At 39.2% G+C, this 20,733-nt stretch overlaps 1 protein-coding gene across 1 annotated transcript; it reads left to right on the forward strand.

Annotated features, from left to right (window-relative positions):
• Positions 1–4,785: 4,785 nt before the first annotated feature.
• On the forward strand, positions 4,786–5,709 carry LOC125133280 (vomeronasal type-1 receptor 4-like). The gene has a single exon (XM_047791387.1). The coding sequence runs from the start codon at positions 4,786–4,788 to the stop codon at positions 5,707–5,709; it is 924 nt and encodes a 307-aa protein (XP_047647343.1).
• Positions 5,710–20,733: the final 15,024 nt, after the last annotated feature.

Here is a 20,733-nt window from a genome sequence, read left to right on the forward strand (position 1 = left end):
CAGAGGAACGCAGACCAAGCATTCCCCAGACCACAGTTTTCATCATCCTAGGAGAGTGAAGCAGAGAACATGCTATTAGAATCCAAAGCATTGTTTGGTGTGTGCTGGCGTTGCTGTATGGAAATTAAATGTGCAATAAGTATACTTTTCCATTAAACATAACCCACATGTAAGTGACATCTTATGATCTCTGCTTTTCTCTGACTTACTTCTCCCAGTATGATGATCTCTAGGTCCAACCACATTACAGCAAATGGCATTTTTTCCATAACTTTTTATGGCTGAGTAATATGCCATTGTGTGTATGTACCACATCTTCCTTATCCACTCCTCTGTTGATAGGCATTTAGGTTGCTTCCATGTTGTGGCTATTATACATAATGCTATGATGAACATAGTGGTTCATGTATCTTTCTGAGTTATGTTTTCTCAGGATAGATGACAATGAGTGAGCTTGCTAGATCCTACAGCAGTTCTGTATTTAGTTTTTTTAAGGAACCTCCATACTGTTCTCCGTATTGGTTGTACCAATTTTTATTCCCACCAACGGTGGAGGAGTGCTCCCTTTTCTCCACACCCCTTTTAGCATTTATTATTTATTTTTAATTTTTTTGAATTTATCTGTAGACCTTGATGACGGCCATTTTGACCAATGTGAGATGGTAACTTATTGTAGTTTTAATTTGCATTTCTCTAATGATTAGCAATGTTGAGCATCTTATCATGTGCCTTTTGGCCATCTGAATGTCTTTGGATAAATGTCTCTTTAGGCTTTCTGCTGATTTTTTTTTAAAATTTTTAAAATTTAGGGCCACACACATGGCATATGGAGGTTCTCAGCCTATGGGTCAAATCAGAGCTTCAGCTGCCAGCCTATGCCACAGACATAGCAATGCCAGATCTGAGCTTCCTCTGTGACCTACACCACAGCTCATCACAATGCCAGATCTTTAACCCACTGAGTGAGGCCAAGCATTGAACCCACACCCTCATGGATACTAGCCAGGTTTGTTACCATGAGCCACAGTGGAAATTCTCTTCTGCTCATTTTATGATTTTTATTTTTTTTCCATTATAGCTGGTTTACAGTGTTCTGCCAATTTTCTACTGTACGGCATGATGACCCAGTTACACATACATGTATACATTCTTTTTTTTCACTTTATCATGCTGCATCATAAGTGACCAGACATAGTTTCCAGTGCTACACAGCAGGATTTCATTGCTTATCCATTCCAAAGGCAATAGTTTGCATCTATTAATCCCAAGAACCCCATCCACCCCACTCCCTCCCCCTCCCCCTTGGAAACCACAAGTGTATTCTCCAAGTTCATGGAAAAGTTCATTTGTGCCATATTTTGTATTCCACATATAAGTGATATCATATGGTCTTTCTCTTTCTGACTTGCTTCACTCAGTATGAGAGTTTCTAGTTCCAGCCAAGTTGTCAAATTGCATTGTGTTGTTCTTTTTTATGTCTGAGTAGTATTCCATTGTGTATGTATACCACATATTCCTAATCCAATCATCTGTCCATGGACATTTGGGTTGTTTCCATGTCTTGGCTATTGGGAATAGTGCTGCAATGAACATGCGGCTGCATGTATCTTTTCAAAGGAAGGTTTTGTCCCGATATATGCCCAATAGTGGGACTGCTGGGTCATGTGATAGTTCTATGTCTAATTTTCTAAGGTACCTCCATACCTTAGTGGTTGTACCAGTTTACATTCCCACCAGCAGTGCAGGAGGGTTCCCTTTTCTCCACACCCCCTCCAGCACTTGTTATTTGTGGACTTATTCATGAAGGCCATTCTGACTGGTGTAAGGTGATATCTCATGGTAGTTTTGATTTGCATTTCTCTAATAACCAGGGATGTTGAGCATTGTTTCAAGTGCTTGTATATCTGTACATCTTCCTTGGAGAAATGTCTATTCAGGTCTTTTGCCCATTTTTCCATTGGGTTGTTGGCTTGTTTGCTGTTGAGTTGTATAAGTTGTTTGTATATTTTAGAGATGAAGCCCTTGTCAGTTGCATCATTTGAAACTATTTTCTCTCATTCTGTAAGTTGTCTTTTTGTTTTCTTTTGGGTTTCCTTTGCTGTGCAAAATCCTGTCAGTTTGATTAGGTCCCATTGGTTTGTTTTTACTTTTATATCTGTTGTTTTGGGAGACTGACCTGAGAACACATTTGTAAAGTTGATGTCAGAGAATGTTTTGCCTGTGTTCTCTTCCAGGAGTTTGATGGTGTCTTGTCTTATATTTATGTCCTTAAGCCATTTTGAGTTTATTTTCATGCATGGTGTGAGAGTTGTTCTAGTTTCATTGATTTGCATGCAGCTGACCAAAATATACAAAGAAGAGCTTATACCCATCCTCCTTAAACTTTTTCAAAAGATTGAAGAAGAAGGAACACTCCCAAAGACATTCTGTGATGCCACCCTAATTCCAAAACCAGACAAAGATGCCACCAAAAAAGAAAACTATAGGCCAATATCTTTGATGAATATAGTCACAAAAATTCTCCACAAAATTTTAGCCAACCAAATCCAACATATATAAAAAATATCATACCCCACAACCAGGTAGGATTCATCCCAGGTGCAAAAGGATGGCTCAACATATGCAAATGAATCAACGTCATACACCACATTAACAAAAGAAAAGTAAAAAACCACATAATCATCTCAATAGACGCAGAAAAAACATTTGACAAAGTCCAACATCCATTCATGATCAAAACTCTTACCAAAATGGGTATAGAGGGAACATACCTTAACATAATAAAATCCACTGACGACAAACCCACAGCAAATATGATACTCGGAGAAAAGCTGAAAGCCTTCCCGCTAAAATCTGGAACAAGACAGGATGCCCACTCTCACCACTTTTATTCAACATAGTATTGCTCATTTTTTGATTGAGTTTTCTTTTATTGAGCTATATGACCTGTTTGTATATTTTGGAAATTAATTCTTTGTTGGTTGTATGGTTGGAAAATATTTTCTCTCACTCAGTATGTTGTCTTTTTTATTTTGTTTATGCTTTCCTTTGCTGTGTGGAAGCTTTTAGTTTTTATTAGGTCCCATATATTTATTTTTGCTTTTGTTTCCATTAGTCTTGGAGATTGCCCCAAAAATATTGCTGCAATTTATGACCAAGAGTGTTCTGCCTATGTTTTCCATGGTTTTAATTTCTTTAGGAAGCTTCATAATGTTTTCCACAGTGGCTGTACCTCTTCTCGTTCCCATAGTATATAAAGGGTTCCTTTATGTCAGTGTGCTTTCCTATGTGGTATCTATTTTCATTTGGATAGTAGATGTAGTAGCAGGTGTGAGGTGATACCTTACTGTGATTTCGATTTGCATCTCCCTGATGACTTGTGATGCTGAGCATCTTTTCATGTGCTTGTTACTCCTTTGTATGTCTTCCTAGAAAAATCTCTATTTAGGTTCTTTGCACATTAAAATTTTTTTGTTGTTTTTTTTGTTTGGGGTGTTGAGTTATGTAATTTCTTTGTATATTTTGGAGGTTAACTCATAACTGGATATGTGGTTTGCAAATATTTTCTCCCATTATATAGCTAGCTTCTTTTTAATGGTTTCCTTTTCTGTGCAGATGCTTTTATATGGTGTATTCCCACTGGTTGACTTCTGCTTTTGTGGTCAAATCTAAATCATTATTATCAACACGCATGTTGAGAAGCTTCTATCTTTTTCTAGGAGTTTGATGGTTTCAGGTCTTACATACCAGTCTTAATCCAGTTGAGATTATTTTTGTGTATGGTGTAAGATAGTGGTCCGGGTTTATCTTTTATGTAAAAATGAAGTATAATAGATATAATATTATATTAGTTTCATGGGTACAAAATAATGATTCAGTGTTTTTATATATTGCCAACTAAGTACAGTAAGTGTAGTTAACATTCATTACACACAATTGTAATTTTTTTACGATTGTAGTTACAGTTTTTTTCCTGTGATCAGGACTTGTAAGGCTTAATTTTTTAGTTTCAATGTATAGATGTAGATATCCTGTTTTCCCAACATTATTGAAGATCATATTGATTTTCCACTGTATATTCTTGGTGCTTTTGACAAAATTAACCATTAGCGTATGGATTTTTTTCTGTGCTCTCTAGTCTGTTCATTGAAACTGTTTCAGTTGATCATGAACTTGGAGAATAGACTTGGGGGAGGGGGAGGGAGTGGGATGGACTGGGAGTTTGGGATTAATAGATACAGACTTTTACCTTTGGAATGGATAAGCAATGAGATCCTGCTGTGCAGCACTGGGAACTCTGTCTAGTCACTTAGGATGGAGCATGAGAGTGTGAGAAAAAAGAATGTACACATGTATGTGTGACTGGGTCACCATGCTAGAGTAGAAAGTTGAGAGAACACTGTAAACCAGCTGTAACAAAAAAATAAAAATCATTATATAAAAAGTTAAAAAAGAAACTGTTTAATTTGGACCAACAATGTTGCTAAACAAGAGATAAGTGTATCCTAAGTTCATGGACCTAACAGAAGGTGGAAAATCAGGGTATAAAGCAAATGGAAATTAATTTAATTTATGTTACTTACAATTAATAATGGTGAATGTTATAACTGATATAAGGAGTGTGTTATCCAGGTAAAGTCACTTTTTTTTTCCTGGAATATGAATGTCTTCCTTCTGAGGAGAAGAAAAGAGTGAGAATCCTTTTCCATGTTGGTTATATAAGAAGACTGCTGATGTACTACCAGTAGACTCCTTTCTGCTCGAGGTCATTCTACAGCCCTCTCCATGTCTTTTCACAAAGATGTCCTAAGAACCACAAGACAGGCAGTACTGCAAACCATGTATCTTTTACAGATTGGAGCTGGGTCTCTGGCCAATATCATTCTCTTCTTCCACAATATCTCTCCCATCCTGCTTGGCCACAAGCAGAGACCTACACATACAGTTCTCACCCACATGGCTGTGGCCAATATCCTGGTTCTTCTCACTTCTGGGATTCCCCACATAATGACGGCTTTTGTGTGGAGGAACCCTCTGTCCAGTCTTGGGTGTAAGTGCGTCTATTACCTACAGAGAGTGGCTCGCAGCACCACCCTGTGCTCCACCTGTGTCCTGAGCACCTGTCAGTTCTTCACTCTCATCCCTGGGAGACCGGAGTGGATGATGCTCAGAGGAAGAGCATCCAGGTTCGCTGGTCCTTCCTCTTGTACCTGCTGGGTATTCAGTGTCTTAATGTACATCCATGTTCCTCTGAAAATCACTGGTCCACAAGACATGTACAACTCTACTGATACCCAAGGCAGGTGGTTCTGCTCAGCTGGTACTCATGATGGCTTTGGCTATTTTGCGTCCATCTCTGATGCCATGTTTATTGGCCTCACAGTTTGGTCCAGTGGCTCCATGCTGCTTCTCCTGCACAGACACCACCAGAGGGTGCAGTATATTCACACCCACATGGGCCACCACCAATGCCGCCCAGAGACCAGAGCTGCCCACACCATCCTGATGCTGGTGGTCACCTTTGCCATCTTCTATGTGCTGAATTCTCTTTTTATTGTCTATATGCATGTCTTTTTAGATTTTCATTTGTGGTTGCTGCAGACCTCTAATGTCTTGGTTTCCTGTTTTCCCACTGTTTCCCCCTTCGTGCTGCTCTTTAGGAATCCTAGAACACCGAAGTGCTGCTCTTTAGGAATCCTAGGACACTGAAGGGCTGCTCTTGAGTTGTTATAAAGTAGGGTTAAATGATAAATCTTTAGTAGACAGCTTCTATAATAACCATCATTATTCTATGACTACTCAGTATCAATTTTTATATGAGGTATAATTAATATATAAGGTAAGTAATTTTATAACATAATTAGTTTCAGTTGTACGACATAATGAATAAATGTCTACATTGCAAAGTGGTCACCACAGTAAGCCTCCTTACCATTCATTCATTCATCCCCTCCGAAGATGCAGTTTTTTTTCGTGTACTGAGAACTTTGAAGCTTGACTCACTCAGCCTTTTTCACATAAGCTATACAGTCTAATTAACCATAGTCACTCTGCTGTACATTACATCCCATGATTATTCATTTTAAAACTAGAAGTTGATGTCTCGATTAAATACCAATTTTTTACATAGTTTGCAATGAACTGTGAAAGTTAATCTTATGCAGGTGCTGCCCCAGGAGATCTGAAAGTCAATCCCTGAAATTATCACCTCCAAAAAGTTACAAAGCCTTATCGAGGAAACAACTTTCACCTTAACCTGGGCAACTATCTGAAAGAATCTCCTTTGCTTGGGGACATTTTAAGAGTTTCCTCAAATTTTATCTCCATGTGTTGTGGTTAATACCTGACATATATCGCCACATAGTCCAAGGTTGGTCACCATCAATCTTATTTCAGTTAGGTCGAGATTTTATTTTATAGATGAAGATAAGTAACTAGGGAAATGGAGATGTTTTTCTATATTATGCTGTGTCTTTATTTCTCTCATATTTGTCCATGTGCTGAGGTGTCACACCGAAAATAAATGTTGTTCAATGCGTTATTTCCTCTTTAAGCCTAAATTTTCTTTAAATGATTGTCAGTAAATTTGACTGATTATGTAGATGAAGTAATTTGAAGATGGATTATAAGCTGTACTCTTTACACTTGTCACTTGACTATGTAGTTTTCATCATTGCAAGGCAGAAACTTGGGATCAGTTTTCTATTTATGCTTTTTTTTTTTCTGTCCCCTCTCGGGACAGTGTCATTTTTTTTAATACTATGTTTGAAAAAATTGGTGTTAAGATACAACTATTTTTATTGATTGTTTTAGCCATCATGTATGGTTCCCCAAATAGTATATCTATATATATTATTGCCTACAATTAATGCTATGATTTTAGTTGTCGTGAACTAGTTGTTTCTTATACAAAATAAGAAATGAAGATAGTTTATGCATCTATCTATATGATTGCCATTTCTGTTGCTCGTAGGTTTTTTTTAACTAGTGTATAGTTGATTTACAGTGTTCTGTCAATTTCTGCTATACAACATAGTGACCCAGTCATGTATATGTGTGTGTGTACTTTTACTCATACTATATTCCATCATGTTCTACCAGAGGATATTGGACATATTTCTCTGTGCTGTACAGCAGGACATCAATGCTTATCCATTCTAAGTATAATAATTTCCCTGCACGAACTGCAACTCCCTGTCCAACCCATTTCCTCTTCCTCCCACTGGCAAACGCAAGTCTGCTCTCCATGTCCATAATCTGTTTCTTTTTTGTAGACAGGCTCCTTTGTGCCATATTTTAGATTCCTCATATAAGTGATATCGTATGGTATTTGTCTTTCTCTTTCTGACCCTTCACTTACTATGAAAATCTCTGGTTGTCTCCAAGTTGCTGTAGATGGCATTATTTTGTTCTTTTTAATGGCCGAGTAGTATTCCATTACATATATGCACCATGTCTTCTTAGTCCATTCATCTGTTGATAGCCATTGAGGTTGTTTCCATCTCTTGACTCTTGTGAATGGTGATGAAATGAACATGGGGTGTGTGTGCATATATCTTTTTGAATGGAAATTTTGCTCAGATATATGCCCAGGAGTAGGATTGCTGGATCATACTGTAGTTCTATATTTAGCTTTCTGAGGAAACTTTGTACTGTTCCATAGTGGTTACATTCCTTTCAACAGTGAAGGAAGTTACCCTTTTCTCCACCACATCTCCAGCATTTATTATTTGTTGATTTGTTAATGATGACATTCTTATGGGCAGTGATACTGTATTGTAGTTTCGATTTGCATTTCTCTAATAATTAAAAGAATGTAATTAGAACACTCTCTAACACCATACTCAAAAGTAAACTCAAAATAGATTAAGAAACTAAATATGAGGCCAGATACTATAACACTCCTAGAGGAAAACATAGGCAGGACACTCCTTGACATAAATCACAGCAACATCTTGTTTGTTCCACCTCCTAAAATAATGACAATTAAATACAAATTAAACCTGTGTGACCTAATTATACTCAAAAGTTTTTGCACAGCAAAGGAAACCATTAAAAAACAAAAAGACAATTCACAGAATGAGAGAAAATCTTTGCAAACAATGTAACAGACAAGGGCTTAATTTCCAAAATGTAACACAGTTCAGCAACAACAACAAAAACATAAACAACCCAATGGGAAAATGGGCAGCAGACATATACACACTCTTCTCCAAAGACACACAGTTTGCCAGTAGCTACATGAAAAAATGCTTGCAGGTTTTTATGTAAGTGTTTTTCTCTCTGATACACTTTGCCTTTCTTTAGGAAGAATTTCCTTTAACTTCCAAGGATTTGCTTTGATATGCGGGGGCTGTTTCAATGTTTATTTATCTAAAAGTATTTTCATGTTACTTGTTGTTTTTTCTATTAAGGTGTATAATAGGTTACTAAAATGTGATCAATAATAGAAGTAGACTTAGTGATAGACAATCTCATTTTAAACACTAAGATATTTAACCCCTACATGTTATTTTTATTTTTAAAATAATTGATGCGGAGTCATTTTAAATCTACTTCATTATCTTCCTTACTCACACACTGCCATGGTTAACCCTTTAATACAATTAATTTATTGATGAATTCCCCTGTCATTCATCCTGTCATCACTGGATTTTTCCCCAACACTTGGAAACAATGTGTAAACATGTTGAACTCGTTCCTAAAATGACCAGGGTGATTGTCCCTAAAGAAAGACACTCTCCTCCCATGACAACCACACTTCCCTTTGACTCAGAAAATAGGTAGATACAACACTGCTCTCTCCACAGCTCCTGTTCAAATTTTCCAACCCATCGCAAACACCTCCTCTTCTTTTATGGCTGAGATTCTCAACCAGGATCATGTGTTGCATTTAGTTGCCACGACTTTTCCTTCTTCTCCCACCTCAAAGCCTTCCTCTGTTATTCCTTTCTTTTCATAGCTTCAACCTACTTCACTCTATAGAATGACCCTCCCCTTGGTGTTTCTGATGACTCCTCATGACCAGATCAGTTTACACTTCCTTGGCAGGAGCACTTTGAAATTAGGATCTTGTGCAGACTCTTGCCTTTGGAATGGATAGGCAATGGGATTCTGCGTGTAGCACTGGGAACTGTGTCTGGTCACGTGTGATGGAGTACGATAATGTGAGAAAAAAGAATGTATACATGTATGTGTGACTGGGTCACCTTGCCGTGCAGTAGAAAACTGACAGAACACTGTAAATCAGCTATAATGGAAAAAATAAAAATCGTTACGTAAAAAAAAAAAAAGAAAAAATCAAACAAAAAATCATACAGGAGAAAGAAAGAATTATAAACAAAAACAAAAAAAGAAATTAGCATCTTGGAGACGTATCTGCACTCCTATCTCTATTGCATCACTAGCTGATTATAATCCATTTTCAAATATAAGAAGGGAGAAGTATATGAGATATGGTGCAGTATTATTTTTGTACTGTTTATCTCTGTCTTTTCCTATGTACTGCTTAGTTTCCAGATCAAACACTCACCAACAAAATAGTATTGCAGACTTTCCCCCTTACCATGAGTGTGTATGAAAATGACAAGACATTTTCAGGTCATCTTGCACAGAAATAAATAATAGATATAGATAATAATAGATATAGAGGTTAACTGAGCCTCTGCTGCCCTGTAGTTACTCAGAAGACACTTGCTAGGCTCAAACGGTAGCTGGAGAGGACCGTTTCCAAGATTTAGGATGGGGCGCTCCTGGGGAGGGCTGTGATACAGATGAACCAAGGATGCTGAGTTTGCCAGGTAAGAAATCTTTAAAACCTGACACTTTCCACTAAGAGCCTAGGAAAAGCTACTGTTCAATTAATTCTATATTCAGTATAGAAACTAAATCCTGGAAACCAACATTTTTATGCTCCTCCAGATTCTGTCTTTTTTATCCCTGACCACACATGATGTCACCTACGGGTCTTTAACTCAGAGCAGTGCTGTTTAGGTCTGATCTAGTCTAGCATTCTCTCAACTTAAAATGTGTTAATTACCTGTGGATCTTGTGCGAATGCAGGCTCTAAACTGAGAGATTTTGGGGGTGGCTTGAGGCTGTTGGTTTTGGGACCAGGCTTTGAGTATCAGGAGCTTGGAGGGATTAAACTTGAATTTCTCTCTAGCTGAGAGACCCCAACTGAGTGCTAAAATTCCCCAAACCAGTGCTAATGCAGTTTGAACTCTGGTGACCAGTGGTCAAATTATGTCATCCAGGGTTTGGAGTTGGTGGAGGGGAAGTACATGTGGAGGTTGTTTCTATGGTTGGAGGACCAGTTGCAGGCTCTGCAGAATCACCAAGCAGCATGTGCGCTACAGAAAATGGACCTGCCTCCATCCCTCTGGATGAAAGAACATGCATGTGAACAGTTTGTGGTCTGACTGGACAAAGAATTGCATGGTGAGGTCCTGGGTAATGTGAATCCTACTCCACCACCAGTTAGTATCTGACCCCTACGTGAAATAGGGACCAGAATTTCCCTTGGTTCCGATCTTTTCTGATATTCATTTCTCCTAAATATTTCTCATTTATCTAAAGTTTACTCATCTTGGCAAAAAAAAAAAAACACATGAAAAGATGCCCAACATCACTATTTATTAGAGTAATGAAAATCAAAACAATGGTTCATATCACCTCACACCAGTTGGAATGGCCATCATCAAAAAATCAACAAACAGTAAATGCTGGAGAGGGTGTGGAGAGAAAGGCACTCTCCTACATTGTTGGTGGCAATGTAAATTGGTGCAACCTATATGGAGAACAGCATGGAGGTGCCTTAAAAAACGAAATATAAAACTACCCTATAATCTAGAAATCCCACTCCTGAGCATCTATCCAGAGAAAACTGTAATTGAAAAATGTCCATGCACCAAAACGTTCATTGCAGCACTATTCATAATAGCCAAGACATGCAAGCAACTTAAGTGTCCATCGACAGAGGAATGGATAAAGATGTGGTACGTATACACAATGGAATATTACTCAGCCGTAAAAAGAATGAAACTATGTAACTCGCAGCAACAAGAATGGACCTAGAGATGATCATACAAAGTGAAGTTAATCAGACAGCAAAAGACAAACATTATATGATATCATCTGTATATGGAATCTTAAAAAAAGATGTTATGAAGGGACTTAAAAAACAGAAACAGACTCAAAGATTTTTGAGACCTAAGTTACGGTTACCAAAGTGGAAATGTGGAGCAGGAGGGATAAATTAGGGGGTTGGAATTGACATATACACACTACTGTGTATAAAACAGATAGGTAACAAGGACCTACTGTACAGTACATGGTAATTACTCAATACTGTGTAATAGCCTAAATGGAAAAATCATCTGAAAAGGAATGGGTATGTATGTATGTATAACTGATTTACTTTGCTATACGCCTGAAATTCACACACCTTTCTAGGTCAAATATACTCCTATAAAATTTATTTTTAAAAATGATTCCTCATATTGTTCTATTTACTAATTAACCATCCAAAAGGGGTTAATCACCTGATACAATATGGTATTAATTTGACAAAAATCTACTTTCGTGATCACATCCACTCTCTGACTGAATAGTATGTTTCATAGATGTAAAAAGCAATTTTATCTGAGGATGTCCCATACAATAATATCCCCTTTATCAGATCAAACTTTCTTTTTTTTCTATTAAAATTAGAACACTATCCATCTGTATTCTAATGTCTTAAAAATGCATCCTGCCATCACTTTTTACATTACATGAATGACACATATTCAGTTAAATTGACTTTTAAATCTCTCTCTGAAATTTTGTCCCTTTATCATTGCTTTGTTTAAAGCCTCGTTCCTCCTGTAATTGGGGAAATATTATTCTTTATAGGTTTACAGGCTCCTTCTGTCCTAGAGAACCTCACAATATCCAGGAAAAACTTTTGTGTCTCCATGGTAGCATCGGCAGAAGGACTTCACCTCCTGCCAGGATTCCAAATCATATATTCTGTCTAGTGTGTGGAAGACAGAAGTTCCCTTCATGGCTCAGCAGAAACAAATCTGACTAGCAACCAAGAGAATGTGGGGTTGATCCCTGGCCTCACTCAGTGGTTTGGGGATCTGGCATTGCTGGGAGCTGTGGTGTAGATTGCAGACACTGCTCAGAACCTGCATTGCAGTGGCTGTGGCATAGGCCAGCAGCTGTAGCTCTGATTCAACCCCTAGCCTGGGAACTTCCATATGCCGTGAGTGTGGCCCTAAAAAGACAAAAACAAGGGGGGGGGATGTATATGTGTGTATGACTGAGTTACTTTACCATATGGCAGAAATTGACACAAACTTGTAAATAAACTATAATTAAAAATTCAACAAATAAAATTATATGCATATAACAGGATTGCTGATTGAATTTAGCTTCAAGGAAGAGCTTGAAGAGGCAAAGACAATCAATGGATGTTAAAATGGTGGAGGCAGTGTGCAGTCACTTCAGAACGGCCAAGACTTGCCTTGCTGAGCATGATCTCAAAGCTTCTGCTCCAGCCCTGTGGATAGAAACCCTCCCACAGTCTGCTCTGGATGTCTTTCCTGATTCATCCCTCAAACCATGATCTCTTTGTGTTCTCTAAGAAAACAACACATATTTAACTGTTTTTTTAAAAGAAGTATATCTACATTTAGAATGGATAAGCAATGGGGTCCTAGCATACAGCACAGGGAACTATGTCTAGTGTCTTGGAGTGGAGCATGATGGAAGATGGTATGAGAAAAGGAGTGTGTGTGTGTGTGTGTGTGTATGTGTGTATATATATATTCAATCATATATATATTGTGTCTGTGTCACTATGCTGTGTAGCAGAACACTGTAAATCAACTACGATCTAATTTAAAAACTGTATTTAATGTTTATGGTGTGATGGAAGAGAAATAATACTAATATAAACATATTGCTGATAATGTAACAAAAACCAGGGCCTTGAATGGCTGACTAAATGTCAAAGAACAGTGTGGGGATTTATTTATGAAACTTCTAAAAAGGATACTCAAAATTGGTGAGCAAAAGCCCTTTGAAGTATACAAAATGTCTAATGAATGTGACTTTAAGAAAAACTTTTGAATAGGTTTATTAATTTCCTTGATCAAAATATGAAATTCTCATTAGAGCTCATCAATGAATTTGGCAAGGCTGCAGGATACAAAATTAATACACAGAAATCGATGGCATTTCTATACAGTAACAATGAAAGATCAGAAAGAGAAATTAGGGAAGCAATCCCATTTACCATCGCATCCAAAAGAATAAAACACCTAGGAGTAAAACTACCTAAAGAGACAAAGGACCTGTACTCTGAAAACTATAAGACACTGATGCAAGAAATCAAAGATGACACAAATAGATGGAAAGACATACCATGCTCTTGGATTGGAAGAATCAAGATTATCAAAGTGACTGTACTACCCAAGGCAATCTACATATTCAATGCAATCCCTATCAAAATACCAAGCACATTTTTCACAGAACTCAAAGTATTTTAAAATTTGTTTGGAAGTACAAAAGACCCAGAATAGCCAAAGATATCCTGAAAAAGAAAAATGGAGCTGGAGGAATCAGGCTCCCAGACTTCAGACTATGAAGCAACAATCATCAAAACTTCATGGTCCTGCACAAAGACAGAAATATAGATCAGTGGAACAGGATAGAAAGCCCAGAATTCAACCCATGCACCTACAGCCAACTAATCTATGACAAAGGAGGCAAGAATATACAATGCAGAAAAGACAGCCCCTTCAATAAGTGGTGCTGGGAAAACTGGACAGCCACATGTAAAAGAATGAAATTAGAACACTACCTAACACCATACACAAAAATCAACTCAAAATGGATTAAAGACCTAGATATAAGACCAGACACTATCAAACTCCTAGAGGAAAACATAAACCAAACACTCTCTGACATAAACGACAGCAACATCTTCTCAGATCCACCTCTTAAGTAATGACAGTAAAAACAAAAATAAGCAAATGGGAACTAATCTAACTTCAAAGTTTCTGCACAGCAAAGGAAACCCTAAACAAAATGAAAAGATGACCCACAGAATGCGAGAAAATCTTTGCAAATGAATTGACTGACAACAGATTAATCTCCAAAATTTATAAATACCTCCTACAGCTCAACACCAAAAAAACAAACAATCCCATCAAAAAATGAGCAGAAGATCTGAACAGACAATTCTCCAAAGAAAACATACATATGGCCACAAAACACATGAAAAGATGTTCAACATCACTCATTATTAGAGAAATGCAAATCAAAACCACGATGAGGTACCACCTTACCCCAGCCAGAATGGCCATCATCAAAAAGTCTACAAACAGTAAGTGCTGGAGAGGGTGTGGAGAAAAAGGGAACCCTATTACACTGTTGGTGAGAATGTAAACTGGTGCAACCACTGTGGAACACAGTATGGAGATGCCTCAGAAAACTAAACAGAGAACGACCATTTGATCCAGCAAGCCCACTCCTGGGCATCTAGCCAGAGAAAACCAGGACTCGCAAAGACACATGTACTCTGATGTTCATTGCAGCACTCTTTGCAATAGCCAAGACATGGAAACAACCTAAATGTCCATCAGCAGAGGAGTGGATCAAGAAGATGTGGTACATATACAATGGAATATTACTCATCCATGAAAAGGAATGAAATACTGGCATTTTTAGCAACATGGGTGGACCTAGCAATTATCATGCTAAGTGAAGTCAGTCAGACAATGAGACACCAACATCAAACGTTATCACTTACATGTGGAATCTGAAAAAAGAACAGAATGAACTTCTTTGCAGAACATGTACTGACTCACAGACTTTGAAAAACTTATGGTCTCCGGAGGAGACAGTTTGGGGGGTGGGGGGATGTGCTGGGGTTGTGGGATGGGAATCCTGTGAAATTGGATGGTGATGATCATTGTACAACTACAGATGTGATAAATCCATTGAGTAATAAAGAAACAAAACAAAATATGAAATTCTCTCATATCATCAAAGGCTATTTGAAAGTGATTCCATTCATTTCATAAGGATTCAGAAAGATGACAAGCATTTTTTTATTTAAACTTTTTTTTCTTTTGTCTCTGGCTGCTTTTATTTTTTAATTATTTTTTAACTTTCTTTTTTTTTCTCATATTATGCTCCATCATAAGTGACTAGACATAGTTCTCAGTGCTATACAGCAGGATCTCACTGCTAATCCATTCCAAAGGCAATCATCTGCATCTATTAACCCCAAGCTCCCCATCCATCCCATCCATCCCAATGTTATCAAAATATTATCACCAATAGAAAAAATTCAAGATCTAACTGGAAAGGATAATGTGGAAATGTATTGTCCATGTTATGAAAATATACATTCAAGATGAGATCATCTCTTTTTCAGGCAAGTCATCTATCACTTGAGTCAAATTCTCCTTTGTTCCAGAATTATATCAAATCCAGTTGGATTAAAGATGAGTGGAAGGATGCAAGTGAGATTGGAACGAGGGCCATCTCAGATGCAATCCCCTCGTAGGTGGACATCACTACACAACGGAGCTGTTAGTGGAAAAGCCACTTGAGGCCAGAAGAGGGTCTCGTGGAACAGAGATAAGTGTAATCTTATAGAAGTAATATCTGACTTCTCAGATTTCTACAAAGGGTTGTTAGGAGCAGGCAAAGTCCGAGAAATGGGTTGTTTTACTAAATTAGCAAGACACCTAGGGACAGACGCTGGGCTCTCTGCTCTAGGATCAGCAGGCAGAACTTAGATTTTTCAATACCCAAGTGTGGGAAATAATGTCATCTGTATTTCCCTGAATTAAACTAGAGCTCTATCCGTCCTACCAAACGGTGAATTGCATTTCCTGTGGACTTACTCAGGTCTCAGGTTATGCTAGGGATTTTATGCCATGACCACGTTGTTACAAATGAGGGAGCTGAGGAGATTCTGGGACTAGATCAGCGATATTCAATAGACGTATAATGGGACCTATTATACATTTTTCTACTAACATCATTAAAAAGAGTGAAAAGAACAATTTATTTTATTTATTTTATTTTTATTTTTATTTTTTTGTCTTTTTGCCATTTCTGGGGCCGCTCCTGTGGCATATGGAGGTTCCCAGGCTAGGGGTCGAATCAGAGCCACAGCCACTGGCCTACGCCAGAGCCACAGCAACGTGGGATCCAAGCCGCATCTGTAACCTACACCACAGCCCACGGCAACACCGGATCCTTAACCCACTGAACAAGGCAAATGAACAAGGCCAGGGATCAAACCCGCAACCTCCTGGTTCCTAGTTGGATTCATTAACCACTGAGCCATGACGGGAACTCCCTAACAATTTGTTTTAATACACAGAATATTATAACTTCAACCTGGAATGCATTTTAAGAGTTGCCATGTCATAAGGGAGCCCAGTCAAGTGACGGATCTTCAGTCGGAGGGTTTATTTCTGAGGGTCCATTGGCTCCATCCACATGGTCACATTAGGACAAGAAGCTCTATGCACCATCTTCATCCTGAGGGCCAGTCGGAGATGTTGCCAATACACATTCATTCTTCGCCCCTTTCGAAGCAATGCACAACTGAGTTCTATGTCTGAGTTGCTGCAAGATGAGAACCCATCCCTACTTATGTCTGTGGAAATCCCTTCCTCTGTCCTGACCATGCAGTGAACCCATCTCATCTCAGAACTCATAGCATTGCTTCTTCATTTTTTTATAAACCCGGAAGAGTGAAGGTGTTGAATGCAATTGTTTATTCAACTGCATTAACTGTGCGATTAATTTCCAAAGAAGGAAGCAACTTTATTATTTCAATATTCTTCTGCAATAAGTACAATATTTTCAATCATTTAAAATGTTTATCTGATGTCTACCTTTAGATAGAATCTGTGAAATTTCATAACTTTAAAAACCAACACCTGCATTTTAAAATGTATACTCCTTACTAGAGAGAAGGAAATATGAATCAAATAAAAATGCAAAGAGAACAGATAATATGAATAAGAGGGTTAGTTTCAATTGCAATCATTCATCTATATATAAAATTTCACCTCATCAGGAGATGAGGTAGTTTCTGCAGGATAATTCTGCTTTATGGAAGTAGAATCTTAGAAGTAGAAGGAATGAGATATTTATGCCTTTAGATTACACGTGAAGAGTAAGCCTGTAGCGTGGGTTTCCTGAATGAAATTTTTCCCCACAGAGGATATGACCTTGATTGTGGAAACAACCATCCATTACCCAAGGTCTAGGTATCCATTCTTATAAATGCAATGTCATTTTCTCTTACAACTTTCAAGATTTTCTCATTACATTTGATTTTATTTGTTCCACTATGAAAATATCCAAGTAAAATATGTGTTGCTTTCATACTTTGGGTTTGTTAAGGTTCTTGGTTCTGTAGGCTGGCTTTTTAAACAAAATTAGGAAGTTTGATTCCTGGTGTCTGCTATGTTTTAAGTAAGTTTTTCAATCCCGTTCCCCCCTCCAATCCTTCCACGAGTTCAATGACATGCCTGTTGTAATGATATTTGTTCCACGGGCCACTCTTAACTCTATTTTAGTCTAGTATTCATTTGCTGCCAGGATCCAACGTTCAGGTTCAAGTCCCTTTCTGGTACCGTGACTTTCCTAGAGGCACCCAGCTCTTCCCACACACCCTAGTTTTATCTCTCTCTCTCTTTTTTTTTCCTTCCTAGGGCTGCACCTATAGCATATGGAAGTTCCCAGGCTAGAGGTCGAATTGGAGCTGCAGCTCCCAGCCTACACTACAGCCACTGCAACATTGGATCTGAGCCACATCTGTGACCTATCCTATGGCTTGCAGCGACGCTGGATAAATACGTCACTGAATGAGGCCAGGGACTGAACCCACATCCTCACAGATGCTGTGTTGGGGTCTCGACCCACTGAGTCACAGGGGAATCTCCTCTCTTTATTTTTTTATAGCACTAGGAAAGCTAGCCCCTGGAATGGAATAGCATAGCCCACAAAATGAAATGGGGGGAAGATATACCAGCATTATTCTGTACTCGACACAATTATTGTTCCTTAATTAAAGTAGTGGTGGTGTGTCTGCACTCTAACAGACTTTGTACTCACATGGGTGGTAAAAGAGATGCCAAGAATTGCGAGGTCTTTGCTTTCATGTGTGTTACATGCTCACGAGAAGAACAATCTTTAATCAGAGAACCACTGAACTCACTCTACATGGAATTATTCCTCTGAATAAAAGGCAGTGTTTCCACAAAGCACAGAAGAATGATTTGACCTAACCAAGATGTTCGGTGTGGTGCCCAGGAAGGTTGGATTTGAGAAAGTGGAGCAGGGTTCAGAAAGCTGCATTGAAGGAGACGTTGGCACATTTGCAGTAGAAGTGATGAGTGAGCTCGTGAGAATGCCCTTTGGCTGGACGAAGGTTTTCTTTTTCTTTTCTTTCCACAGTGGATATGACCTTTGACATGGGTACCCCCCAAGAGTCCCCATCATTCCTGATGACTTGAAAAGGCATTGAATTAGTGCTAAAAGTAGAATAAAATCATGAAGACATACTAAGTAGGACGCCAAAGACAGCAAAAAGAGCAATTTCTTGGTGAAAATCTTGCTGGAAATCCAGAGGAAGTGTGTGGTCATCTCTGGTGTTGGGGGCACTGCAGGCTTTCAGATGTGTTGGGGGTGGAACCTTGAAGTGTTTCAAATTACAAGCAGTTGCAGGCACAACTTTTTCTTGAAGCGTCAGGTAGTGAGTATTTCAGGCTCATGGTTTCCATCTAGCCTACTTCAAGCTGCCCTTGTATGTGGAAGCAGATGTGTTGCAACTGCATTCCAATAAAATGCTCCAATACTTTCCCCAATAACAGCCTCCTCTCCCCATGGAATTATGTAGGCCGTGGGATACATAGCATTTTGAGGAACGATGGCTCTGAAATGGGGTACGTGCCAAGTGGAAAAGGCCCTAATCATGGGATGTAAAAATCACGGAAGAAAAGGCTCCGGATCCAAGATGACATTCACCCTTTTGTTGAGGTGAAAAAGCATTGAGGAATCGCCATGCTATGTTCCACGGTGGTTATACCCGTTTACATTCTCACCAGCGGTGCAGACGTTCAGAAGCTGAGAGAGAAGGGACGCATCTTTGTGTGTAACTGAATCATTGTGAGCAGAAATCATCCCCACATTGTCAATCAACTGTACTTTAATAAAGATTTTAAAAATTAAAAATAGGAGTTCCCGTCGTGGCACAGTGGTTAACAAATCCGACTAGGAACCATGAAGTTGTGGGTTCAGTCCCTGGCCTTGCTCAGTGGGTTAACGATCTGGCGTTGCCGTGAGCTGTGGTGTAGGTTGCAGATGCAGCTCGGATCCCGTGTTGCTGTGGCTCTGGTGTAGGCCAGTGGCTACGGCTCCGATTCGACCCCTAGCCTGGGAACCTCCATATGCTGTGGGAGAGGCCCTAAAAAAGGCAAAAAGACAAAAAAAAATTAAAAATATAAAAAAACTCATAGAAACAGAAAGTAGAATGGTGGTTTCCAAGGGCTGGGGGAAAGAGGAACTAGAAAGCTGGCATTCAGTGAGGAAAAGTGTCCGTCCTACAAGATGAAAAATTTCTCGAGATATGTTGCATAACAAAGGGCACATAGCTAAATACGTGATGTACTCGCAAGAGGGTAAATTTATACTATGTGAGTTTTGCTTTTTTTTTTTTTTTTTTTTTTTTACTGCATTCACATGCTACAACAGCGATAAACCCAGAGGACATTGCACTAAACGGAATGAGCCAGTCAGAAATGGGAATCGAACATACAGGGCCACTTGCGAGGGTCCGTGGGGTAGTTAAATTCAGAGACGGGCAGTCGAATGGCAATTGCCACGGGGTGAGAGGGCGGAGGAGAGAGGAGCTCTTTTTTCATGAATGTGGAGTGTCACTTTGGGAAGAGGAAAACGTTCCTGAGAGGGGTGGTGATGGTTGCCCAGTAACGTGAAGCTGTCTAACGCCTTTGAACTAGACATTGAAACATGCTTCAGCGGTCAATTTCATGCTACCTATGCCCTTCCACAATTAACACACACAAAAATTGGGGTCAAAAACCATAAGAACATTTAACTGTCCTAAGAAAAAGCAACACAAAATATTTGAGGAACACACCCTCTTGGAAACGTAGTGAAGGACGCACTCGACGCACCCTCGAGTCTCCCATAAATTAGACTTTGATTCCGAACCAAGGTTTTCCACAAGGAATGCAGAAAACTTCTCTCACCTGCTGTGTGGTTCCTCATTAAGGTCTTCTTCCTAATTGCCAGGAGTTCTCTTTAACCACCTGAGGAGGAGGAGGGTGATTACACTGGGGATAAGACTGGCTCCTCACGGGCGCTGCCCCGTGCTCTCCACACACGGCCTCTGACACAGCCGCTGCGGTGATGATGGCTTCTCCGTGGGGAGATCAGCTCTATGGACAGAGTCCCCATAATGATGGCTCACCATGTTTGACACCTCCCTGCACAGAACTTTGCAGCCAGGACCCGTCAGGTGAGCACGTCCTTCTGTTCCATCTCAGGGCAGAAACCGGAACAGCAATGTTCTCCCGCAGTAGAGCATGTTGGAGATGAGGCTGTGTACCAACATCGGGCAGGACACCTGCTGGCGAGCCTCACTCCGAGCAACTTCATCCAGGCTCTGACTGGGTGGGGGTTTTA

Source organism: Phacochoerus africanus, chromosome 8, assembly GCF_016906955.1.
Source record: "Phacochoerus africanus isolate WHEZ1 chromosome 8, ROS_Pafr_v1, whole genome shotgun sequence".
Taxonomy (NCBI): Eukaryota; Metazoa; Chordata; class Mammalia; order Artiodactyla; family Suidae; genus Phacochoerus; species Phacochoerus africanus.